This window comes from Lissotriton vulgaris, chromosome 6 (genome assembly GCF_964263255.1).
Source record: "Lissotriton vulgaris chromosome 6, aLisVul1.2, whole genome shotgun sequence".
Lineage (NCBI taxonomy): Eukaryota > Metazoa > Chordata > Amphibia > Caudata > Salamandridae > Lissotriton > Lissotriton vulgaris.
Genome location: NC_141694.1, coordinates 97050515 through 97077553, shown reverse-complemented (window position 1 = coordinate 97077553; position 27039 = coordinate 97050515). Strand labels below are relative to the sequence as shown.

The 27039-nt window shown below is 44.5% G+C and overlaps 1 protein-coding gene across 2 annotated transcripts in view; it reads left to right on the top strand.

Annotated features, from left to right (window-relative positions):
* Positions 1–27039, top strand: part of XPO5 (exportin 5) — a 762403-nt gene that overhangs the window by 40895 nt on the left and 694469 nt on the right. For both annotated transcript variants that reach the window (XM_086926019.1, XM_086926020.1), the window contains exons 3-5: positions 4369–4441; positions 6369–6506; positions 8235–8417. In XM_086926019.1, the coding sequence (XP_086782145.1) occupies positions 4369–4441; positions 6369–6506; positions 8235–8417 (394 nt within the window). The remainder of the gene's footprint in view (positions 1–4368; positions 4442–6368; positions 6507–8234; positions 8418–27039) is intronic.

Below are 27039 nucleotides of genomic sequence, written 5' to 3'. Positions count from 1 at the left end.
GCCCGCAGAACGGTCCCTGTCAGGATCAAATACTAAGTTGAAGTCCCCCCCCCCATAGCATCTTGGTGTGCGTGTGTGACCTACAGGTGGCCGACAGTGCTGCATAGAACTCCGGGCTATCATGGTTAGGGCCATAAATGTTTACCAAGAGTAGGTCCAGCCCCCTCCCCGTACACCTAGCCATTACATATCTACCCTCAGTGTCCACAGATAGCGGGGTCAGTTTCAATCTCGAGGCAGGGTTAACCCAGGTGATCACGCCACGGGCGTGGGAGGTGAAGCCCGCTGCTACTATATTCCCTGCCAACCCTCTAGCCTGCAACATCTTACTGTGGACGGGCAGGTGTGTCTCTTGCAGCAGGGCCACATCCACATGGTGTCTATTAAGAAAGCTCATTACCTTCCGTAGCTTTCGGTGGTCATTTAGCCCTCGCACGTTCCAGGTCAACAGGGACAGCGCGCGTTGGGCCTGCGGGCGTTCAGACATTACAGCAGCAGACATCGTAAAGCACAACGCGCCATATTAACTCCATCGGGAGGTGGCGAACCCTTAATCAGTGCTTCATCGCTCAAAACAAGCAGACAGACACTCCGCTCACGCGCACTCACCATTCGCCAGATACTCATAGCAAACCACAGGCCCTTCAATTTTCGAACAGCAACAAACCCCTCAACTTTAGCCCCACCGCCCTCCCCCCTGTCCCCACCCCACCCACAGCTGACCACCCCCAACCCGGCCAGACAGAGCCCCCCACAATTCCCCCTCAACTCAGGTACCCCAAAGTAGCGGGCGATACAAGTCCCAACTCCCTGGGGAGTGTCTCAACCAAAAGCACAGGGGCAAAGCGTGCCGAAACTGCATAAAACCACCAGCGATGTAAAAGTTCTTTTTCCCTCCAGTTCCGCATCCCCTCTTAGCCCCATCGTGTTGCAATGCCTCACACTGAGCTCACCCAGCTCCCCCCCGCCCCCCAACCCGTCCCTGAGTACAACACAGTGAAAGCCTCACCGGCATTTGTAGATTGGTCCAGCAACAACTAGGCAGTAGGAGCCGCTGCGATTCTACTCCACCCGTCTCCTAGCAAATGTCTCCAGTTGGGTCCCGGGCACAGCTCATAATATGGAAATGCACAGCGTACCCACCGTAGCATGGCCCACATTGACACTTGCAAATAAGTGCAGAAAAAACTAGGTGCACTGCCTCAGTCCTGTTCCTCCAGGGTCGACGCCTCCCCCGGATCCTCTCCGTGCTGCTGTCGATGTCCCTTGCGTTCTTTGGCCCAATTTTTCAGTGATTTCTGTAGTTCCTTAGGGTCCGTGAAGAAGTACGATTTCCCGCCGGTGTTGATCCTCAATTTGGCCGGGTACAGCATCGCATAGTCTAGGCCCAGCTCGCGCAGCTGTTTCTTATGCGGAACGAACTGGCGGCGCTCCTCCTGTACTTTGGCCGTGAAGTCGGGGTACAGTGATATTTTCATGCCTTCCACCTGTAGTTGTCCCTTTTCCCGAGCCAGCCGCAGGGCCGTGTCTCTGTCCCTGTAGTTTAGGAGCTTGGCAATGATGGGTCGGGGTGGCAGTCCAGGTTGAGGCTGGGGGCCCAAAGTACGATGCGCCCTCTCCACGATGAACATTGGGGAGAAGGCCTCCTCCCCCAGAAGCGTTTTCAACAGGCTTTCCACGTAGAGTTCCATCTTGCCTGTCCGAGTCGATTCCGCTACTCCCGTTATGCGAATGTTCGATCTACGGGAGCGCGCTTCTAAGTCCTCTGCCTTGTCACGAATCACTTGGAGCAATCTGCCGAATTGTCTACGGTCTTTGTCCCACTCGGTCTGTGCCTCCTCCGCCTCCGTGAGGCGCCTTTCTGCCATGTCGAGGCGCTCCGCGTGTTTGTCTACTCGTTCCACCATGCGGTCCATGCGGTACGATAATGCGTCTATCTTGGAGCCCACTGCCTCTATGCTGTTCTGGATTCCTTTCTCCATCGCGGCCAGCAGATCACGTAGATCCGTAGGCGCCGTGGACGCTGTGGCTCCTTTCGGGGAGGCTTCCGCCGCCGGGGGCTCCGACCCCTTCGGCTTCCGGCGGTCAAATGAAAGTTTGGCCTGCGTTGCATCATTTTTCCCCATGATGAAGATCCAGCACCAGGGAGAGTGTCTGTCTCACGATAACCACCCCGTGAACGTCCGGGCAGTGCCGCAAGGATAATGCTTCGTTCACGCCTCGGCCCCAGAAACTGTGGCGCTGGCGGGCCAAAAATGGCGGCTGCGGCGCAGGTGTAACCTCCGGGGTGCAGCTTGTGTCGGAGTCCGCCAAGGACTGCGCCGGCCCCGACGGGCGTGCTAGAGGCGGTGTCCCTGCAGTTGTAACGCCGCTGCGTGTGGGCTCCCAAGTGAGCCGTGGCGATCACACGGACCGTGCGCCGCCCCAGTTTCAGCGTGCTGCACTCTCCGGCTCCTCTGGAGGTCGAGGCCGCACGTCAGGTGACGTCGTGCGGCCTGCTCCGCAGGGCAGGTCGCGGCTTCAGGCCTGGTCCGCGCCTCTCTCCGATCGTGTACGGGTCGTTACCCACAGCTCTCGGGCACTCCGGGCCACTCGACCGGGTCGGGGGGGGCACCAGGGGTCACCAGGCACCGAACTCAGCTAAATTGGCATTCAGTAGGATAGTTTATCAGGATAATTTAGGGGCTTAGGCGAGGAGCCGAAAGCTCACACGTCCGCCATCGTCGCCGGCTAGCTCCGCCCCCCCATTATCAGGTATTTGTAGTGTCGTTTTACTTCTAGTGTCACAGATCCGCAATATTGTTGCTCTATTGTTAGTGACCCCTTTTTGTGGTCAACCCCTGTTTTTAATTGATTTGGGCCTTAAATGCTGGTAATCTTGAACTCTAATCTGAGGTACGGATGTCCAGTGCTCAGTGTATGTGCTCGGACTCCTAAAAAATACTAAAATTGTCTTAAAGCTGATTAGCATATCCAACTTTCCAATAAGGCCTTAGCATATGGTGCAGAAATACACGCATTGCATGGAGCATTAAATGACATCAGTGGACTGCAGCACCTATTATTCCATCCATTAAAATGGCAGTGAAAACAAGGCTTCAGGCCTACCCTGTGTAGCCTGATAGCAGCAGCATGAACCCTGTTGTACAGACCTGTCAGAATCAGCCATTTGACAAGTAGGGAAACTTGATTATAAATATTAAATAAGTTACCCATAACTGCACCTTGCTGCCCTCGAGGCAGGATGTATAATATACAAGTCAAATACTTGTGATATTAGAAGTGGCATGTTCCTCCATTTGCTACCCCCAAAATGGCATTGTCACTGGTCAGGCAGTAGCAGTTATGTAGGAAAAGTCAAAGTATAGATTATTTTTAATCTATAACTTTTGGCCTGTAACCGCTTTAGACACCCTTCAAAGACTTTTTTTTAAATGTAATAACAATCCAATCAAATGGTAAGTCGGATTTTATTATAAAGATGTAAAATGCAACTTTTAGAAAGTTACCTTTGCCCTACCTAAAACTGTTTAGGCTAATTTGCATGAGCTCTCCAGCAATTGCCCAGCTTGTGGTTGGCTTTAATTAGGTGCGAAAGAGATGTGACAACTGCACTCGGAGCAGAAATAGATGCCTGGAAGTGGAGAGTTAAGCTACACCCTGAACTGGTTTTGATTGACCAGAAAGATGGGGACTGCTCATTACCCTGTCCACAACTCTGGGTGGTCATATAGGCTCTGCTCAAGCGGAGAGCAGCTTCCCCATCTTGGCTTTTGGAATAGAGTGCAAAGTGAAAACGAGAACTACCGAAACAGTAGGCTGGCCTTTGGTCGGGAAGTAGGTCTGTCTGTGGGTGCACACCCTACAAAGCTGGGCCATCTCCTTACATTGCTGTCTTTTTTCATTTAGTATTATCCAGAAGATGTTTATTATATTAAGTGGTGTTTAAAATTATTAAATCACTTGAGTAGTTTTGGTCATGTTATTGAAATTGTCCATTGCATCTCAGTATTTGGACTGTCTGAAGCTTTCAGATGCCTGCCTCAAAATAATGCACAGACATTAACCAACTAAATCTTAAGCTACCATGCTGGTTATTCATAAGTGGATTATGATTTGTTTTACCTTCTTAGTGTTTGGACAGACTAAGTAATTACAAAACCCTGTTTGCCTATTCCGTCAAAAGTACCTACATAAGAGATAGTTAGTCTTGCTAAGATCAGGTGACATACCAAACATGTTGTACTTAGAATTACTTTGGTTTAAGAAACTAACTTTGATCTGTTTGAATCTATATGATTTTATGTTTTCTCAGATTTAATAAAGAAAACATGATTGGTCTTTAGTTTTTTTTCTTTTACTCTTTAGGTTCCGCTGGAACAACATGGCCCGCAATGAAAAAGTTTTTCTCAAGAATAACGTCATGACTTTGGTGTCCACTGTGAGTACTGGGATGGGCTTTGTCTAATAATTCTGCTAAGTAGTTTCGAGCCTCTGACAGGGGTGTGGAATTTATTAAAATATCTACTTGTCCATGGGGCAGGTTGCTTCATAAATCTACTTGTCCTGTACCAAAATCCACTTGTCCCTTGGTGCCATGTAGTGGGGCGACAAATTATGGCAGCAATCTCATTATATAAGAGCTATGATATAGCCTCTCTGATTATGCCAGGGCTCATACCATGGTAGTGTTTGAATACTAGCAATTCCCTTATGTTGCCATGTTTCGGCAGATCTACATACCAGGACTGAAGGTAGTGGTAAGCAATAGTTTCAGGGTTGGAATGTCCTTTTGAGTCTGTGCAAACCTACTAACCTGCATGTTTAAGGGTATTCAACAACTCTTCTCTAATCTTGTCCCATACTGAGTAATGTTGGAAATGTACTCCTGATAATGGCTGACACAAATCTTCTTCCAGAGTTAGGAAAAAAGTGGTTGGAGGGAAAATGAACTTGCAAACACTCAGGTTTTCGCATAAGCAAATCTACACCTGCACATATTGCTCATGCAAAAAAGCATTTCACAAATATTTTCTAGGACTACAATTTCTTGTCCTACTTCTGTAAATTCTTGTGAATTCATGAAAACCATATAGCTAAACTTAATGAAAGTACATATACCAAGGGTGCACTTTTGAGACTTTCTTTAATATTTGGGCCCCTAATTTTGTCTGGCCTTAACCATGACCTTTTGGGTTTCTTGAAATTCTCTCTCTCTCTGTGTATTGGCTGGCTTCACTGTGAGTGACAGCATTCTGCTGTTTCACAAGGAGCATATCGGCACACAACATAGTTTTGTTCAGTGCCAATAACTAATTTGGCAGTGTGTGCTTTTTGAGACCAAAAACTATTTTTGCTTTTGGCAATGTTTGTTGTAATGGTGAGGGCCCGGCAGCTCTCACATCAATAAGGTTTTACAAAAACAATGCCGAAACAAGTTATGTATTTCTAAAACTAAAACACTGACCAGCAATTTAAGACTTCCTGGCTTTGCCAATGCTTGTTTATTTTTGTTTTCCATAATCTTATTGATACTGGTTACTCTGATTTTCCAATATGAATATCTTTGGGAAATACTAGCACGCAACAACACATTTTACTAAATGATGCTGCAAAGAAAAGGTACCTGAAATTTTACAGTAGTTTAGCAAAATGTTTTTTTCTCTACTTTCATTTAGGAACATTTTATATTGAAAGCTAAGAATCCTTAATCTTGGTTTCAAGCTTCTGCAAAGATTTGCATCTAATCATAGAGCATTCTGGGAGCATTATTCATAGCCTCATATAGCTCAACTTTCAAACCGTGTGTATACATTTTTGTACTGGAACCACTGTCAGTAGTGCAGTCAGAATTTACATTTATTTAGAGCATTCACCCTAATAATAAAGGCTTTAAATTAATGAACCATAAATACAAATTTGAACAGCATTAACATATGCACACACATATTAACTAAACTGCAGGCAGTGCCCTTCCCTGACCTTTAAAGTGGTACTGCAAACTGGCAGCCAAAGGGTTTGTGCAACAGGGCGATGGGCCTACTTGTCCCAAGGACAAAATACACATTAAAACTTGTTGCCCTTGACCCCAAACAATATGTCCTGGGCGTCGGGCTATAGGAATTCCACAACCCTGCCTCTGATTTACGTAAGACAGAATTGTGAATTGCAGAAAAATAAAAATAACATGTTGCAAGGAAGTTTGGGTAGAACACATGGTAATGCTGGCCCAGTTTTGTGTGTTCTCTGTCTTACTGCTTTAGATCATTTTATAGAACGGTAAATTAAAAGGTCCCCCTTGTTGAATGTTCTCATTTGTACATCACACCAACTTTCGATTTTACAGCCATTTTCTCTCTTTTGTTCAGGGAACAGAATCCATTCTTGTAGAGGAAAGCCACATTAAAGATGTAATTGCTCGTATTCTGGTGGAGATGATCAAACGTGAGTGGCCTCAGCAGTGGCCGGAAATGTTGGAGGAGCTGGATGCACTTTCTAAACAAGGGGTATGACATTTCAGGATAAATATGTATTTCATGTGCTGGAATGGTTGTTTATCGTGTATACATGCAGTGCACTGGTTTAGATTGACCTTGTAGACCGGGATCACTTTTGGGAGAATCCAGTGAACTCAAAGATGCTTAGGAGCGGCCCAGTAGCTTGAAGACCTCAAACGGGAGTCACTCAAAGCTTGCTCTCAGGTAGTCGGGTAATGTTTTTTGTCAGGCGTGGGAGACAAAATTATCCTTTGTCAAGCGTCGATGCAAGGACTCCATTTGTTCCCGGTGTCGAAACAACTTAAAAAGCAGCACAGCCATTCCGTGCATGGGTGGCGCTCTCGATTGAAAGCAAAGAAAGAGGAAGGACTGCCGTGATGACCAAACCTATAGGGGCTGGTGGGCCCTGATTGGTGGTGGGGTTGCTGATGACCGGGCAATACCTCAAGGGAAATGTGGCTATGTTTTGTTTTTGTGATATAATTTGCTGCTGTAATTTTCAGTAATAAAAAGAGAATCCTAATCTAAAGCCTCCGTTCCTGACATGGAATATGGGTCCATCAAGAAGTCTCAAATCATGCAATTGGCATCTGCTGTTGTGGATTTGACACACTATTTGTCACTCTGTCCTTACTTTGTTACTTTTCTTTGCCTGCTTTGGCAAAAGCTTGTAGGTGCTTTTGTGCACACCAGTGTTTACACGAGTTAGCACATTAAAGCCAGATCTGTTGGCTTTTCCAATCCTCGTTTTCCGGGGCAGCAAGACAATGTTTTCGTAAGCATGGCTGTCTTTTTACAGCAATCTGCTAGGCTAGCAGATTGCTACCAATGCGGAAACTGAAAACGCTTCAGTTTAGCAAGAGGAGTGTATTGAGCCTCTGTATATAATTAAGAGTGCAGCCAAAGTGGCACAGGTTTATTTCCATTACTTCAGCCCCAAGTAATTCTGTTAGTGATCCCAGAATGCACATATGAACATATTCTGCAAAAAACACTTCTCACTTGCAGGTAAGTTAAAGCTTCCCTCGCACTACTGTTCCCTTCCCCCTATGGTTTTGGATACGCAAGTTACTTTAGAAGCTACACTGAGGAAGGCATGTACCAGTTGTCTCTGTTTGACTGAACATTCGTACGATAGAAGAATAAATGCTTGGCATTGTGAATTCTGACGTCTTTGTAGGTATGTCCTTGGAGCATCTCATGGTAAGCAACTTTTGTTACTACTTGCCAGATTGAGTTAGCTTGCAGACCTTTGGGTGAAAGTTCCAAACAATGTTCTCGTGTTCACAAGAGCATTAGACTAATTTGACAAGGGCAGGACAATGGACTAAGACTTAAGCTAGCTGTTTTACTGGTATATGACTAATGGGTCAGCATTGCCCAGCAATGTGACCTACATCTAACTCACATAGTATATAAACAAGATTACAAGCTTGAGTGCTCTAAAGAATGTATATATTCTTTAAATGTCAAATGCACCTCACCCGATGCAGGCATCTGCTGGTTTGTGCTGAAATGAATGGCACAGGCATTCTGCATGGTAAACTGCTTCCCCAAAAATGGAACAGTTCGAATTCTAAATCTATTTCACTAAAAAATGTGGTTTTGTTTGAAATATGAACCATTGCATACATTGCAGCAATTTCACAGAATTGGTAAATAGTCTTTGATTGTCTGCATCTGTAGTTGGCTGAGGTCTGCTCTTCAGCGCTCTTTGTTGTTTCCTTTTGTCATTAGGAGACCCAGTGTGAGCTGGTGATGTTCATCCTGTTGAGATTGGCAGAGGACGTTGTTACCTTCCAGACGCTCCCACAGCAGCGCAGACGTGACATCCAGCACACTCTGACCAAGAACATGGAGCAGATCTTCAGTTTTATGCTGGGTTCTCTTCAGGAAAGTGTGAACAAGTACAGGCGCTTGGTGAGTGACTTTTCTATACAGACCATCATGACCCGACTCTTCTCTGACCAAATCTCTCTTCGTTGATCTCTAATGTCCTTTGCCATCCTCTACCGACAGCATATCCCTAAGGATTACAACTGCACTTTACAAATTCATTTATTTTAACCTATACATCATACAATATGAGAAGGCGTGGATAGAATCAGAAAGCAGAGAAGTTTTTTCAGAAAATTTGTGCTGCTGTGAGAAGCACTCAGTGTATTATTATTAAGATAGCAGTGAAGAGTGCCATCTAGTTAATCATAACAGTTTGGTTCCTCGAGGGGTGGGGTACATTAGAGGAAATCCTGACCTTCCAGTGCTCCTTCTGAAACAGTTTTCTGTTAATTGCTAATGCACACAGAATGCTGTAATTGTTACTGATTTTGCAAGTAAACTTCATCGTACATGCTTTCTACATACAACCTTATTCTATGGGTATTATTACTACGATTTTAATACCAAACTGTTTCTTGTCCTCACCATGCAAACTTGATCCTCAAGGTACTATTGCGCAACCAACTGGTTACCCACCACTTTCCAGATGGCACAGTGCAGAAATAATAGGGACCCAGTTACTTGAGGTCTCCTGAAAGTACTTCTCAGAAGTCTCTGGATTCTCCAGCTCACCCCTGTATCCAACTCCCAACTAAGGTGACTCCAGGGCATGCTCCTCACACCTCCCCCTTCACCCAAAACCGGAATTACTTGCTCTCAGAGCTACACAGGTCCTTCTTATTGACCGCTAGCTGGAGTATTCAACAAAGGTCCACTAAATGATAACATATAGGAGGGGGAGTTAGAGGATAGTCAGCTAGGTTCGTCCTCCAGACCATAAATTAAACAAAAAGGTTTCTGTTTCCAGATACCAAAAGAACCAAGCTCAAAGAAAAATAGTACAGTCAGCACACAATGGGGTTGACAGTGCGGTATATGTTAATGTGTATAAAAAAGGAGAATTGCTCCTTTTTTAGGTGTCCCCTCACTCACCGGGGTTGCCCCACGGTGACATGCTTCATCATTGGGGCCATCCCAGTCCTCTACGGGCTGGGGCGTGCTACGACTTGCGGAGTTACGTAGGAGCACTTTTAAGGACTATGTGTGGTGCATGTGTTATTGTGGGGAGTGGACTATGTGTTGTAAGATTAAAAATACCTGCCCAGTAGGTTGTCAATAAACTTTATTCTGGCCTCTAGGTGGTAATATTAAAAACGGGGTAGGGAGATAGGAACATCTGAACACATTGAGTTTAGGATAGCCTATCAACTCCTATCGTCGACATGTTTCGTGCATACCCCAAGCACTTCTTCAGGACTACACAGGGACCAGCCCTGTGTTCGCCACTCCTTAACTTTCCAATTAGGATTTACCAGAATTAATTTCTAAATGCAGCAAACTATATTAAGTTCATGCATACAATACCTACGTATTTTGTTTCCAGAAAACACGTGGTTCCTGTAAGATAAAAAACATCTTAAAGAGTCATGGGGTGAATACCCCCAAGAAATTCATCACACATAGTTGGCAAGTAGAAATTTTGGTGATTTCCTGTGATCTAGAAAACGGACTTAATGACCGTGGTTGTATTCATGCACAAAACAGTGACTTATTTCGTGCATAATACCGTGATTCTAAAAACACACCACACTCAGTGACACGCCCAAACATTCATCAGTCACACTCAAACATACATACTTTTTCAAGAGACCTAACTGGGCCTCATGGAGTCGGAGGGGTATCGATATCCTAGCAACTCTAATGAAAGAGAAACGAGGTTTCGTAAGTAACCAAAGGTCCGTTCTGGATGGCAATAGTGGTAACAGCCATGCTCGGGACCCCAATCGCCCCGTTCAAACTTACTTGTGCACCGGATACCGCCCGCATTCAGGCACCTACTTGTGTCCCTCCGGTCCGGATGTTATCGGACTGGGGGACTCGGAGTTCTATATGAAGGAGTGTCCTTGCGCTGATCGCGCTCCACGTGTGGACGCCTTCAGCGTGAACTAGAACGTAAACGCCTACCACGTATAGACCTCGTGGCGGCCATCTTGAGGGTACAAATTACGTATATATATAACGAAAACGTTATAAAAGGTGCTTTAAGGTTACAGAAAAACATACTGGATAATTTAGGGTGATATGCAAACTATGATACCTATTATCAGGCATTAATATGAATTAGTCATTTTTATCATATCTTAAGTCTGCAAAGCGCTGGAAAACAGGGGTGTATAATCGGTATCAACCGTTATGTATGCTTTTTTCAGTATATGGAGTTTGAAACCTGTTGGTTATTCCTCGCTTTTCTGTTAGGTACTTATTGCTGGAGTTCGAGGAGTTGATTAAGTTACCCTTGACCTCACTCACAGGGGGTTTTTTTGAAACAGAAAATTGTTATGTTGCTCCATTGGTCTGTTCCCATTTTTTATAAAAACTAATGACCAATCACACACAAAAGAATGGATATTACGAGATCCTTAGTATTTAACGAAGGGTTAGTTCGATATTCCAATCAGTACAATGTGTAATGAGTTTCACTCTCAATGAGTGGACACTCCTAACAGAACTCCTCATGTGAACTGGCCCCAGGGGATGTCGTCGTTGAGTCCCACAATATGTGTACGGAGTCTGAACACCCAACGTTGTTCTTTTTCCAGTAGTTTCTTTTCCATGTCAACATTGGGCTGTTGGGTTTCTAAAACTACCCACTGTAAATCGTTGGGAGTGTGTGCCATTTCCAAAAAATGTGTGGTCATCTTCGTGTTAGAGTGTTTACATCTGAAATTGCTACGATGTTCCACCATTCTCGTGTTGACCTTTCTGGTGGTCATTCCTATGTAATGCAGATTGCATACACATGTGATCATGTACACGATCCCTGACGTATTACAGTTCGAGAAATTCTTCAGGTCCCACACAAGGCCTGTGTTACATGTCACCTGTTTTGTAGTTTCAGTAAGGTGGCATACACTACAGTTAGAACATGGGTGATGACCTACTGGTAGCGGATGCAGTCTTCTGATCGGACCTTCCACATTCCTTGGACGTGTATGTACCATCAGGTCTTTTAAGTTTTTTCCTTTTCGGTGGCTGAACATAGGTTGAGTGATGTTCAGACCTCCACTGTTCAATGTTTTCCAGTGTTTTTTTACAATTTTTGTTACCTGTTGTGAGGCTACAGTGTAGGTAGTGATGCAGATGGGTCTCCTCTCAGAAGCTTCTGTTGGCGGTTCCTTTTGTTTCGCTTCCAGCAGTGCCTCCCTGTTATTATTGGATGCTCTTTTCTTTGCTCTTTGAACTATCCTTTTGGGATACTGTCTTTGTTGTAATTTCTCACAAAGCTCCTTTGCTTGTACTTCATAATCACTCTTTTCCGAACAGTTCCTCCTGAGTCGTAGAAACTGTCCAAAGGGCAGATTTTCCCGGAGCTGGCGTGGATGAAAGCTCTCAAAGCTAAGTAAGCAGTTCCTTGATGTAGGCTTAAAGTGCGTTGTGGTGGTTAGTTTGCCTTTTTCAGCCTTAATGTTTAAATCCAGAAAGACCAGTTGTTCACGACTCATGGTAGAGGTGAACCTTAGGAAAGGATCTCGTAGGTTAAGCCAGTCCAGAAAGGTATTTGCCTCTTGCTCACTCCCATTCCAAATGAGGAAAACGTCATCAATATAACGTCTCCACAACTGGATGTTATTGGAATAGGGATTATCTGCACTCAGGATTTTCTTCTTCTCCAGCCAATGCACATACAGTCCCGCCACACTCGGCGCGAATGTGCTTCCCATGCTCGTTCCATGGGTTTGTTTGTATATTGTTTTTTGGAACAGGAAGAAATTCTCAGTAAGCGCCAGCTTCAGGGATCGGGTCTATACTAGAGCCACTTTCCAAGTTTGCAGATGCATTCTTGAGACCAATAGTACAGAGAACAGAGACCTATTTACAGGATACAAAATCAGTATTGTGCCTCATAAAAGACCTAGTGTTTGATCCCTCCACACAAATTCTAATCGGTCTCGACGTGGAGAGCCTATATACAAGCCTCCCTCACAGAGAGACACTACAAATTCTGGAGGACATCCTGTTTGAGAATGAATGGGACTATAAAACACCGAGACATGTGGTTCTGGAATGTTGCCGGCTGGCGCTTACTGAGAATTTCTTCCTGTTCCAAAAAACAATATACAAACAAACCCATGGAACGAGCATGGGAAGCACATTCGCGCCGAGTGTGGCGGGACTGTATGTGCATTGGCTGGAGAAGAAGAAAATCCTGAGTGCAGATAATCCCTATTCCAATAACATCCAGTTGTGGAGACGTTATATTGATGACATTTTCCTCATTTGGAATGGGAGTGAGCAAGAGGCAAATACCTTTCTGGACTGGCTTAACCTACGAGATCCTTTCCTAAGGCTCACCTCTACCATGAGTCGTGAACAACTGGTCTTTCTGGATTTAAACATTAAGGCTGAAAAAGGCAAACTAACCACCACAACGCACTTTAAGCCTACATCAAGGAACTGCTTACTTAGCTTTGAGAGCTTTCATCCACGCCAGCTCCGGGAAAATCTGCCCTTTGGACAGTTTCTACGACTCAGGAGGAACTGTTCGGAAAAGAGTGATTATGAAGTACAAGCAAAGGAGCTTTGTGAGAAATTACAACAAAGACAGTATCCCAAAAGGATAGTTCAAAGAGCAAAGAAAAGAGCATCCAATAATAACAGGGAGGCACTGCTGGAAGCGAAACAAAAGGAACCGCCAACAGAAGCTTCTGAGAGGAGACCCATCTGCATCACTACCTACACGGTAGCCTCACAACAGGTAACAAAAATTGTAAAAAAACACTGGAAAACATTGAACAGTGGAGGTCTGAACATCACTCAACCTATGTTCAGCCACCGAAAAGGAAAAAACTTAAAAGACCTGATGGTACATACACGTCCAAGGAATGTGGAAGGTCCGATCAGAAGACTGCATCCGCTACCAGTAGGTCATCACCCATGTTCTAACTGTAGTGTATGCCACCTTACTGAAACTACAAAACAGGTGACATGTAACACAGGCCTTGTGTGGGACCTGAAGAATTTCTCAAACTGTAACACATCAGGGGTCGTATACATGATAACATGCATATGCAATCTGCATTACATAGGAATGACCACCAGAAAGGTCAACACGAGAATGGTGGAACATCGTAGCAATTTCAGATGTAAACACTCTAACACGAAGATGACCACACATTTTTTGGAAATGGCACACACTCCCAACGATTTACAGTGGGTAGTTTTAGAAACCCAACAGCCCAATGTTGACATGGAAAAGAAACTACTGGAAAAAGAACAACGTTGGGTGTTCAGACTCCGTACACATATTGTGGGACTCAACGACGACATCCCCTGGGGCCAGTTCACATGAGGAGTTCTGTTGTTAGGAGTGTCCACTCATTGAGAGTGAAACTCATTACACATTGTACTGATTGGAATATCGAACTAACCCTTCGTTAAATACTAAGGATCTCGTAATATCCATTCTTTTGTGTGTGATTGGTCATTAGTTTTTATAAAAAATGGGAACAGACCAATGGAGCAACATAACAATTTTCTGTTTCAAAAAAACCCCCTGTGAGTGAGGTCAAGGGTAACTTAATCAACTCCTCGAACTCCAGCAATAAGTACCTAACAGAAAAGCGAGGAATAACCAACAGGTTTCAAACTCCATATACTGAAAAAAGCATACATAACGGTTGATACCGATTATACACCCCTGTTTTCCAGCGCTTTGCAGACTTAAGATATGATAAAAATGACTAATTCATATTAATGCCTGATAATAGGTATCATAGTTTGCATATCACCCTAAATTATCCAGTATGTTTTTCTGTAACCTTAAAGCACCTTTTATAACGTTTTCGTTATATATATACGTAATTTGTACCCTCAAGATGGCCGCCACGAGGTCTATACGTGGTAGGCGTTTACGTTCTAGTTCACGCTGAAGGCGTCCACACGTGGAGCGCGATCAGCGCAAGGACACTCCTTCATATAGAACTCCGAGTCCCCCAGTCCGATAACATCCGGACCGGAGGGACACAAGTAGGTGCCTGAATGCGGGCGGTATCCGGTGCACAAGTAAGTTTGAACGGGGCGATTGGGGTCCCGAGCATGGCTGTTACCACTATTGCCATCCAGAACGGACCTTTGGTTACTTACGAAACCTCGTTTCTCTTTCATTAGAGTTGCTAGGATATCGATACCCCTCCGACTCCATGAGGCCCAGTTAGGTCTCTTGAAAAAGTATGTATGTTTGAGTGTGACTGATGAATGTTTGGGCGTGTCACTGAGTGTGGTGTGTTTTTAGAATCACGGTATTATGCACGAAATAAGTCACTGTTTTGTGCATGAATACAACCACGGTCATTAAGTCCGTTTTCTAGATCACAGGAAATCACCAAAATTTCTACTTGCCAACTATGTGTGATGAATTTCTTGGGGGTATTCACCCCATGACTCTTTAAGATGTTTTTTATCTTACAGGAACCACGTGTTTTCTGGAAACAAAATACGTAGGTATTGTATGCATGAACTTAATATAGTTTGCTGCATTTAGAAATTAATTCTGGTAAATCCTAATTGGAAAGTTAAGGAGTGGCGAACACAGGGCTGGTCCCTGTGTAGTCCTGAAGAAGTGCTTGGGGTATGCACGAAACATGTCGACGATAGGAGTTGATAGATAGCCTATCTCCCTACCCCGTTTTTAATATTACCACCTAGAGGCCAGAATAAAGTTTATTGACAACCTACTGGGCAGGTATTTTTAATCTTACAACACATAGTCCACTCCCCACAATAACACATGCACCACACATAGTCCTTAAAAGTGCTCCTACGTAACTCCGCAAGTCGTAGCACGCCCCAGCCCGTAGAGGACTGGGATGGCCCCAATGATGAAGCATGTCACCGTGGGGCAACCCCGGTGAGTGAGGGGACACCTAAAAAAGGAGCAATTCTCCTTTTTTATACACATTAACATATACCGCACGGTCAACCCCATTGTGTGCTGACTGTACCATTTTTCTTTGAGCTTGGTTCTTTTGGTATCTGGAAACAGAAACCTTTCCACTAAATGATAAAACATTTTTGTAAAATTGTTACTCAAAATAAGCACACCATAACCAAATGATACATTAAGTGTTACTTTTCTGCCTTCCACCCAGACCTCAAGAAGGCACACACAAAACCCTCTGAGAACTTCCAGGGCTCTTGTAGGAAACCAGGTTTTTGTTTCAGTACCCCCCCAACCCCCCCTAACCACCACCACACACTTTTGCCTATTTTTTTATGCAACATTGACTGGAGTGTACTGGGTCCCTGCCAACCAGAAACACAGTACCAGTGTTCTTTCCACAAAAACTGTAAAATTCTTCCCCCAATAGGCAAAACCTTTAACACCCTCTTGAAGTCCCTAGCAGATGGAACCTCTGGTACCTAGGGCCTGAGGTATTTAAGAGGGTCCCTAAGGGCAGTGGTACGATTTGTGCCACCCCCAGGGGCCCTCGCCAAGTACGTGCAAGACTGCCCTCAATTTATCTACAGAGTGCCAAGGTCTACCCTAACTAAACTTGAATCTGACCTATTGCTTATTTGGTATGAAGGTGTGAAGTTTACACTTCCTACTCTGTTGCTGAAAGTTAGAACTGGCTTATACATTTCTTGCATTGCTTACCACTATTTGTCAGACCCCATTTGGAGGGGCCAGTGGGCACCTAAGGGCTACTGGGCCTCAGCTGTGAGGGCTCTGGTTGGTTTCCTCTGATGTCCTGGTGCCTGTCCTACTATTGCTCTTTAAACTAGGCCAACTGCATCTGACTCTGGGTAGCGATGGCAAGCAGTTATAGGTAATGTGAGGGATGATTTAAGCTCAGTATCTAATCACCATACAACACAATAATTGATTGCGTAGACCAGCGCTTATCTTTCTATGAAAAGAAAGTACTTGAATAACATCTGAAAAATTACTACACACTGTCATATGCTAATATGGCTTTTAGAGGCATGGGGCATCGGAACCCAGGAATCTGGTTTCCTCCTTACCCTTCTCGCACACACTTGTGGTCATATTTGGTATGGCTGGTTTCAGGCATGTTGTGAACACTGTGACAAATTCTGTATAAGCTTTTCCTATTTCCATAATATGGCTATTTTAGTAGAAAGTGTGAAGTTTTAGATACACACAGAAATGTTAGTATCATGTCTGCTTTCTAGATATGCTGGCATATTTTATTGGTTTTATTATGAACACTGCCATAACATCATAGAAGCTGACATGTTTATATTGTTTTTAGTTATAGGAGAAAATAATCTATATTTAAATTGATATCACATATTTGTTTAGTTTTGTCGCTTTAGTGTCTGCAAGCACTGTTTTATCTTATCAATACAAGATAAAATTGGCTCAGATGCCATAAATACTCTGTAACCAAAGGAGCTTCACACCAGAGGTTCGCTGGTTTGCAGTGACAACCAGCATCAGTCATTGGCCTCTCTGGGAGTGGTGCAGAGTAGTGGCCTTCACCTTTGCCTTGTTAATCATTCCCAGGCAAGGTTTTGGTAGGTAATAGCTGAACAGCTATCTGATACAGAGAGAGAGAGTATCTTGTGTGATCCATCTTAAGAAACTCAATTTATAAGCTTTGTAATTGTTTCTAGTAAAATCTCGTATAATGCTTAGAAGTAGCTCTAGTGCGGTCGGAAGCTGCTAGCAATGTTAGGAATGTTCTTTTTCAAGCCTAGAAAAATCTAGTTGCCCACTCGCTATGGCGAGTCATATTTTATCAGGGCCAGATATTTTTATCACCTGTTGGCCTGGTCTGGTAGAGAGCTTTAACTGGCAAAGAACAGGTGTTTTGTTCATTCTGAAAGTGAATGAACAATAAAGATACTTTTAAATCTTGTTTTTATCTTGTCACATTTACTGTGTTCAAAAAGAGACCAGAGGCCTGTTTGTCTTCTTACAAATGGCTGCTTATTTTATCCTGGAGGTTTGTGTTGGGATGGGGTCCCAACATTTAAATAGCTTATATATTAACTGCACAAATATTTCAAAATGAATACAAAATGTATTTCAGTAGTTATGAAAGCACTTATTTTGTAATTCTAAATTGAGATTGAAATGGACTTTAATAGGATCAAAACAAATAAGAATACTTTACTTGGTGATAGAAAATCATAGATATTTGCTGAAAGTTTAGTTCAACACATTATCGTTTGTACGTTATATGTTTATTAGTAAATGCAGGTCAGTGGGAAAGTTTGTGTTCATTTCAACAGGAACATGTCTGTAAATGAGTGTACTACCACATCATGCTATTCTTATGTATATTTAAAAGTAAGATGAACTGAGAAGCATACCTGCGCCCATCCTGATGACCATACAGTTGTTCACGCAACAATCACATCACGTCTCGACTATTCTAATGGCCTTTTTCTTGGTCTGCCCAAATATGCGGTGCAACGCCTACAGATCGTGCAGAATGCGGCTGCGAGATTGATAAAACGGGTCCCTTTCAGGCAGCATATCTCTCCGCATCTGCACGAGCTGCACTGGTTGCCAGTGGCCAGCAGAATTAAGTTCAAGGTGCTTACCTTGGCTTTTAGAGCACTAAAAGGCTCTTGTCCCAACTACTTAAAACTTCGACTCCCCCGTTACCTTCAAGAACGAGAGCTCCGCTCAAACTCCCTGGTCAAACTAATTACTCCCCGTGTGAGGAAAGCTAGACTTGGAGGCAGGTCCTTTTCTGTTGGCACGGCTAAACTATGGAATACCTTGCCCCCTGTCATCCAATCTGCCACAACAGAAGCTAGCTTTAGGAAGCTCCTAAAAACTTGGCTCTTTATGCAATAATTTTGATCTTCCCCTTGACTACTCGCTCTTGGCTGTAGGACTCGCTAGCGCCGGGACACCTCACCTGAGGTAGCTGTTCGCGCTTTATAAGCATCTGTATTATTATTATTATTATTACTATTAGTGAACTAAGAGGCAAGTCAAGGGTTCAATGTACCCTATATGTGGGCTATTTGTTTATTATACATGGAGCAAACCTTTCGTCTAAGTCAAACAAAAAAGCTTTCTTGTACAGCAGACATGGTGTACCCACTTATTTAAAGGTGCTCTCGTATCTGATAATGAAGGAAAAAGCTACTCTCTGAAATAAAATATTTTCCTCGGATAACACAATTTGACAGCAAATTCTTCATTTCACTAAGTCTGCAGGTCTGGTAAAATTTTCCTGATTTTCTTTTAGGCTTAATATTATTTTTGCTGGCCATGGGATGCATTGTTATGTTATCTTTTTTATTCTGTGTGGTTACCGTTCATATTTTATGCACAGGACTTGGGTTTCTTAGTGCTATGTTGGGTCTGTTATTCATTTACTAACGAGGGCTTTGAGCTCCCTGAGCTCATCTAGTAGGGCGGATTGTTTCCAGAATACACTTACTGCACAGTATTGCTTAGTTGGTAGTGTACGGGTCGCAGTCCACCTGGATTTCGAATCTGTGTTGGTGCATTGAACATTGCGCCAGGGGGTCAGAATTCATACCCCTGCGCTCTCTAGACTTGGGTCATGGCTTTACTACCCAACGTTGTGCGCAGGTTCTATGACTTATTGAGTAATTTGTTATGACATTTTGAAAAAAAACTTATTAAAAACATACTGAGACTTCTTTTGTAATATTAGTTACCTCCTTGAGATTAAGTAGGAAACCTCTGTTTACGTTAAGTTTGCCAGGCTTGGTTCTCGAGTATTTCCCCATTCTGTGGTTACTGCATTTTAAACTTACTTGCCACGTTATGCTGACCGAGTTAAGCCCTTATATGCTTTGATTACTACCATGTTCTCTGAAAAACATTTGAAGGTAAAATACACAGCTATCTTGCATAGACTGTAAGTGGACTTTTCAAAGACTAAATATTTACAGACTAGGGATAAGAAACCTAGTTATTAGAATTCTTTCCAGTTCCTCATGCTACAAATATATAGTTTACAATGAGGGGCATATAGTTCCTACTGCGTACAAATCACATTTCTTTTCTACAGCAGAAGTACGCTTCACTCCCATAGAAATAATGCTTAGTGTGGTGCCGATGGCCATTTTGAAAGAGTTCCCGTTGGTGCAGGTGAAACAAATAATTGTCTCACCTCAAGAACTATTGATCCATCTCCCCCCTCCCTTTCGCAGCAAAAGTCACAGAGAAGGTAGTCAACGCCCAGCTAACAAAATTCATCAGGGAAAACTTCACCCTCGACTCCCTCCCAATCAGTCTTCCGCAGCAACCACAGCACAGATACCGCTCTACTCTCCGCCACAGACGACATTCGCACCCTCCTCGACCGAGGACACACCACAGACCTGATCCTACTCGATCTCTCTGTTGCGTTCAACACCGTCTCCCACACCACACTCACCTCCAAACTCCACGACGCCGGCATACAGGGTACTGTCCTCGACTGGATCCGCTTCTTCCTTACCGGCAGAACCCAAAGAATCCTGGATGAGCAGCAGTTGCCTGAAGCTCAACTTGGATAAGACAGAGGTCCTCCTCTTTGGCCCCTCTCCCTCTCCTTGGGACAACACCTGGTGGCCACTACACTCTGTAGCCCTCCCACCCCCACAGACCACACCAAAAACCTCAGCATCATACTAGATTCCTCCTTCTCCTTGACCTAACAGGTCAACACCGCCAGCTGTTTCAACCCCCTCTGCATCTTCCGAAAGACCTTCAAATGGATCTCCTCTGAATCAAGGAAGACCGTCACCCATGCACTCATTACCAGCAGATTGGACTACGTAAACGCCCTCTATGCCGGGATCAACAAGTCTCTGCTCCACAAACTCCAGACCATACAGAACACCGCAGCCAGACTCGTCCCCGGCATCCCTCGACACCACTACATCAATCAACACCGGCGTAGCAAGCACTGGCTCCCCATTGAGAACAGTAACTTTCAAGATATTCTCCCACACCTATGAATGCCTCCACAACCCCAGACCCCAATACCTCAACAAGAGAATCTCTTTCCACGTACCCAAGAGGAACCTCCGATCCTCCAACCTCGCCGAAACCCCGAGAATCCGCAGAGCCAGAACAGGTGGAAGAGCATTCTCTTACATTGCGGCCAAGACCTGGAACGAGCTTCAGATCGACAAGACACGCCCCTCCATGAACAACTTCAGGAAGACACTCTAGACCTGGCTCTTAGACTGAATGGAGCTGCTTACCTCCCCCCAGCGCCTTGAGACCCTCACGGGTGAGTAGCACGCTAACAATTCCCCTGATTGATTGATAGTCTCTCTCATTTCTACTGCAGCATGAGCGACAAAAGCAAGCATTCCTAATTCTCACTATCTGCACCTGTTTTGCGCACAATGGATCACTTTAAGTGCAGTTTGTCAAATTTGAGTACGACCATGACTCTCAGCACGCAAGAATTTCTGCAATGCAAACAAAACAAAGCATAGCTCCTAATTTACCCATTGAGGGTTACAAAGATATGTTCTACAATACTGTTTTACCTAGCCTGTGGGTTTGTACAACGCAAAAAATATTTCCTGGCTTGTGCAGCAGTGCAAGGAATTATTTAAATGGCACATTCAAGCTTCTGCACACATGCACTAACACTGTATGTAATTGCTCTGCACAGCTCACATTGGTGCATGAAAGGAACCATAGATTCAAAGGGAAATCAATAAAAAATAAGCTCTAGGGAAAGGTGGCTAACTTTCAAGACTATCTTCCGTTAATGCATGTCCAGCATAGCATGACCCATGAAAGTGAAGCCATTCACGCTTAATGGAACTGTGCAGCTGACTTAACCACAAATGCAGCGGTTCATACTTTCAAAGTAGCAGCAGTAACCAGATCTTCAACAAAGACCGATGCAAACATTTTGGCATTTATTCAAACCGCTAAAGGTGAAAAGCCTCCAAACAGCTTTTTTTTTCTCCTACACCCTCACTCAAGATCACACTTCGCTGGTGTTTTTACTCGGAGTGGGAGATAGACCTATTCCTAAACGGCAGGTTAAATTAGATCCAATTAAAGCAACTCATGAGTGGTTAGCGTTTGCCCATGCTGACCAGAGGCCTGTTTGTCTTCTTACAAATGGCTGCTTAACCATGCTTCATCAAAGAATCTGATGGTTGTAGTTACACAAACTAAAAACTATGTGCATTTACAAACAAATAAAATATTGTACTGTTTCAAGACCAGTAAAGACTCCCTTTACTATCTCCAGTCATCCCTTGGGGTATTTGTCCTCCTTCATATTTGGACAATCAATTCAGTAAACCAATTAAAGTATACTATATTAGTTGCTGGTGATTCATGCTCCAGATTTCTATGACTTTGGCCACAAAGAAATGCTTTTGCTTGAGCAGTCATAAAAAGGCTTGCAGTTCTTCGTAGCAATGGGCGCACCAGTCCTTTCGGGCAGACAATGGTCCTGCGTCGCTTTTAAAGAGTTAAGTGGGGCTATGTCTACTCTGGGAGCGTAGGAAATGTTGTCCTGATCACCTCCCTTTTTTGATACTGATTTTTTTTTTGGCTATTGTCCCTGCCAACCAGGGCCTAATGCCGGTGCTCTTTCCCTAAAACAAGGTAAAATGGTCTAATTGTAACACAATTGACGCACACTTTGCCACCCCTGTAAGTCCCTAGTAAGTGGTACCCCTAGTATCTAGGGAAAGGGTACCAGAGAGGTTCCTTAAGTGATGCAGCATGTATTGTGCCACCCTAAGGGCCCCCCATACAAAGTGTATGTACCATGCCATTGCAGACTGCGTGTCATGGTGCAAACCATGAGTGAAAACACTCGCTGTATGCCGTGGTCACTGCATGTAATATATGTAACTCACCCCTACAGCATGCCTTGTTGTCCTAAGGCAGGTCGCATTATATTACATTTGAGGACATATCTGCATGAGCAGATGTACTCCTGTGCTGCCCAGGGTAATTACTAGATGATACAAGTGAAAAGGGAAGCACTGGTCATTAGGAGTTCCCCAGCTCCATGATGGCTTTACTGAACACTATGGTGTTTGGTATCCAACACCTTGTCTTAATAAATCTGTACTGTTGGCGATACTAGATTTAATATTACATGCACACAGAGGGCACCTTACAGGAACATTTACCACTATCTTCTGAGCCACCACAGAAGATTTTCTGACCTCCTGCAAGTGAGAGCCCACGCTTCTGCTGCCAGAAATAATTCCTTCTTCAGAGGAAGATGTTAATACCTCCTCCAACAGGGTGGCTATTGATTTAGCCCATCAAGGCAGGGGCTTTGAAGCCTATGATATGCAACCCTGGCTTCCCCCAGACCTGGGAGATATCATCCTCTACCCTGAGGCCCCTTTTGTACCAGGTCTTGGTTATAGAAAATAAAATAACTATAAGGATATTTTTATACAAAAACAATTGGTCTGAAGTTCAGTCTTTGAGTGTGTGAATTAATTTGCTAACTGAGTGTGTACAACAAATGCTTAAGACTGTCCTCTGACACTGCCTTACTGCTCGACCACACTACCACAAATAGAGAGGGAGGTGCTATCTACTTAACCTCTGCCTACCTTTTGGGTTCCACCGGACTCTATGCACCCTATACTTTGCTTTGGTATAGTATATACAGAGCCAGCTTCCTACACATTGTCCTTGGAAAATGCTGGCTTCTGTTTGATTATGAGGCTTATTAGTGCCGCCTTGGTACCACCTTGTCTGCATTTGTTAACACCCAAAAGGACTGGACCTTTCACTTTGCTTATTACACGGTGGGCCTTATTTGGTGGGTGAGCACTATTTTGATAATGGACACTGATGTGGACAATGGCGGCTGCAGCGATATGCGCTCTAAATTGTATGCTTTTTTACTTTATGGAGCTCGGCGGCCGTTTCAGGGACACCGTGCTCAGTTTTTTAGTTTTAAAAAAAAACTTTAATAGTGAGCATATGCGATTACTATTCGCTTTAAACAATGTATTTGGCTGGTGTTTTCGGGTATTTATGGCACCAGCAGCTTGGTGGTGAACGGAAACTTATCACTGGATTACCAGTACACTCCCACTGCCCTTTTCTTCATTTATTTATTTATTTTATTTATTTATTTGTGACATTTGTAGAGCGCACTGTTACCTTTCGGTGTCCTGTCGCTATCCTGATAACTATATCCCCGGAACTAGTTTGCAAAAAACCACGTTTTTAGCTTTCTCCGAAAGGCCATCAGCTCAGGGCACAATCGGAGTGCCACAGGAAGAGCTTTCTAGGCCACCACCGCCCCTCGGCTAAAGCTCCTGCCTCCCCAACAAACTTTCCTGATGCGTGGGCTCTTGATCAGTCCCAAATTGGCTGACCTTAATAGTCTACCTGGTTTGTTCAGGGGAAAATGTTGCCCCAGGAATGCTGGGCCTATACCATGGGTCGCCTTATAGACAATACACATGCTTTTGAATAGGATCCGCTTCCTTACTGGCAACCAATGTAGTTTCACCAGTTCATGGGAGATGGATGCAAACTTAGACAGGCCTGTGAGTAGGCGCGCTGCTGAATTCTGCAGTATCTGTAATTTGTCAAGTATTCCCTGCTGGGCTTCTAGGAGCAAACTGTTGCAGTAATCCAATCGTGAGAGCACCAAGGCCGTCACAACTGTTTTTTTTCATTCCCCCGGGAGGAACGGAAGAACCTTCCGGAGGATTTTCAATGTCTAGTGGATAGATGAAGCCAAGGCATTTACCTGGGGTCCATAGGAGAGTCTATCATCTATAATGACCCCCAGGTTCTTGACCTTTTTGACTGGAACGGGAAGGCTCCCCATCTCTTCTGGCCACCAACTCGGGCCCCAAAAAGTGACCATAGAGCCAAACCGTATCACTTCGGTTTTAGCCGAATTGAGTTTTAAACAGTTTCTGCCATCCATTTGTTCACAGCCTTCATGCACTCCTGGAACTTGCTGGCCACATCAGTCTCTCTCCCTGGTAGCAGTGACACCACAATCTGTGTGTCATCAGCGTACGATGTAAGTTCGAACCCGTGGGAGCGGATGACTGGGGCCAGGGAGGAGACATAGACATCGAACAAGGTAGGGCTAAGTGAGGAACCATGAGGAACCCCACAAGATGGTTAGAAGGGTCTCGACTCAAAGTCCCCTAGCGCAACTACCTGGACCCTGTTAGTCAAGAAGGATCTCAAAATGTCTAAAGCCTTCCCCTGGACCCCACATTCTTCCAGCCGGTCCATCAAGATGGTATGGTGGACCGTATCAAAGGCCGCCGACAAGTCCAGCATAACCAGGGCCGCCCGACCTCCGGAGTCCATCACCTTCCTGACCTCTTCTGTTGACTTGATCAGAGCGGACTCCGTACTGTGGCCTGGTCTAAACCCATGCTTTGAGATGTCTAGCCCCTGAGTGGTTCCTAAATGTGCACTTAGTTGGTTGTTCATGATCCTTTCTATGAGCCGACCGGCATAGGAAGTCTTGAGATTGGCCGATAACTGTTTGGGTCCGAGATGTCCAAGTTGGGCTTTTTTAGTAGCGGCTTGATGGAAGCCCGCTTCCAGCTCGATGGGAAATCCCCCATCTCAAATAGCTGATTGAATAGGGCATTAGCTATAGGGGTTGCTGCTAGCTTTGCAACTGTTACTGGACAGGGATCATAGGGTGATCCAGATTTTAAACTCAGCAAGTGTCTCTTAATCTCGTCCCCTTCCACTGGGACGAAGTCTAGCAATTTAGAGCGCTGGGTAACTGTTGTCTGGCTCCCCGATCTGGAAGCCTGCATATTCTGTGCCACCGGCGCTTCTAACGATGCAAAGATCTTTTCCACTTTGCTCGAGAAGAACTGAGCCAGACTCTCACAGAGTTCCTGGCTTGGAGGCGTGGCAGCTACTTTAGGTGTGGCCAAACTTGTTATTGTATGAATAGTTCCTTGGACAAATTTTTAGCCCCACGGCTGCAATCTGAGAAGTAGGCCTCCTTAAGTTGTCTTATTCTCTCTTTATATTTTCCCTGACTGGCCCTATATATCTTTTTCTCGGCTACGCTGTAATTTTTGCGCCAATTTCGTTCTAGCTTTTCACACTCGCACTTTAGCTCCCTGAGTTCTTCTGTAAACCAGGGGGCTGATGGAGCCATTCGAGTAGGAAGCCAGCTTTTAGGTGGAGCCAGTTTGACGCAGGCCTGGCAAACATAGGGTAATTTGTAACTGTCTGCCCACCGATCTCACAACTGTCTTGACCGAATGTGTCTCCTATGCTTCGTCATACAAGAGCTGTTTTCCGAGGATTTGTTTCATGTCTGTAGTTCAGCAGGGATCGTTGCAGAGAATTGTTGCAGTGCTGCTGAAGTGGGAAGGACAGTGGTTTGTGAAGTCATGCTGGCTGTCGTTGGTATTTTCAGCAGTCACCACAGCTCGTTTAGATGGACCACTCATTGTCCCTCGGAGCTCTGCCCACCATGCAGTATCTAATGTTCATGGGGAATCTGGCATTCAGCCGAAGGAATGCCTTCACAGGCCTGGCGAGACACCTGCTTCGCGGACACATTTTTCACGACCTGCATTTGCATGACAATGATAAAGGTTAGCAGTCCAGCTCCCTGACTTCCTTTAATTGTGAACATCCCTGTTGGAGAAAGTGGCGTCACGCAAAATGAGGTGTCCCTAAGTGCTATAAATTACAAGAAGACACACTGCTCTCCTTGCAGCAATGCAACATGAATCGGTGGGGTTCTGGAGGACGATTAGTGACCTTCTATCAGCATTTTCATGCACTGTCTATTAGAGACCTTTCCCCTTTGTAGAAATGACCAGCTGTTCATTTACAGGACTGTTTGCTGGTATCTCTGACTGCAACGTGAGTCCCTTGCGCCACCCTCTATCACCCTCTATCGATCTGTGGTCACATTTTACCCTAGTACTACCCACTCCTCTTTTTCTGCTGGTTCGATTTTCTTGGGTATGTTTTTTTTTAATGCAGCCACAACCAGTTCATATTCACAGGAGAACAGTAGGTGCATGACTGTAAACTGCACATTTCTCTCCAAAATGGATCTCTCAAAAGCACCCAGACCCTACAATGTGTATGTGTATATCGACGTTGCCATTAATTGGTTCACACTGATTTAGTTGCCCAATCCTGTAATCCGAATTCGCCCATATCCCTCCTTCCATGCCCTAAAAAGAAGGTGGCCATTAGTGTTGGACCCGGCCCGTTGGGCAGGTTCACCCCTAGACTTTTTGCTTTTTCCTAGCCTGTTTATGGAACCTGGTGTTGATGATTTTAGGCCTCTGCGCACTTTTTCACTGTGGTACAGTGTAAAGTGCTTGAGCTCTCTGGGAATGAGTGGTGAGTGACCTGCCCTCCCATAGGAATGAATGGGGAATATGTATGCCCATGGTAGTTCCTGATGTGTGGGGAGTGCAGGGGCGAGTTTGGTATGTATGAACTCGTGAGAATGAATGCTGCAAAATGATATATGCGGCATGACTGTGTCTAGTCTAGAAGTACTACTTTTGGAAGTTGGCATATTTGTATAAGTTGGTGCTGGCGCGTGATTGG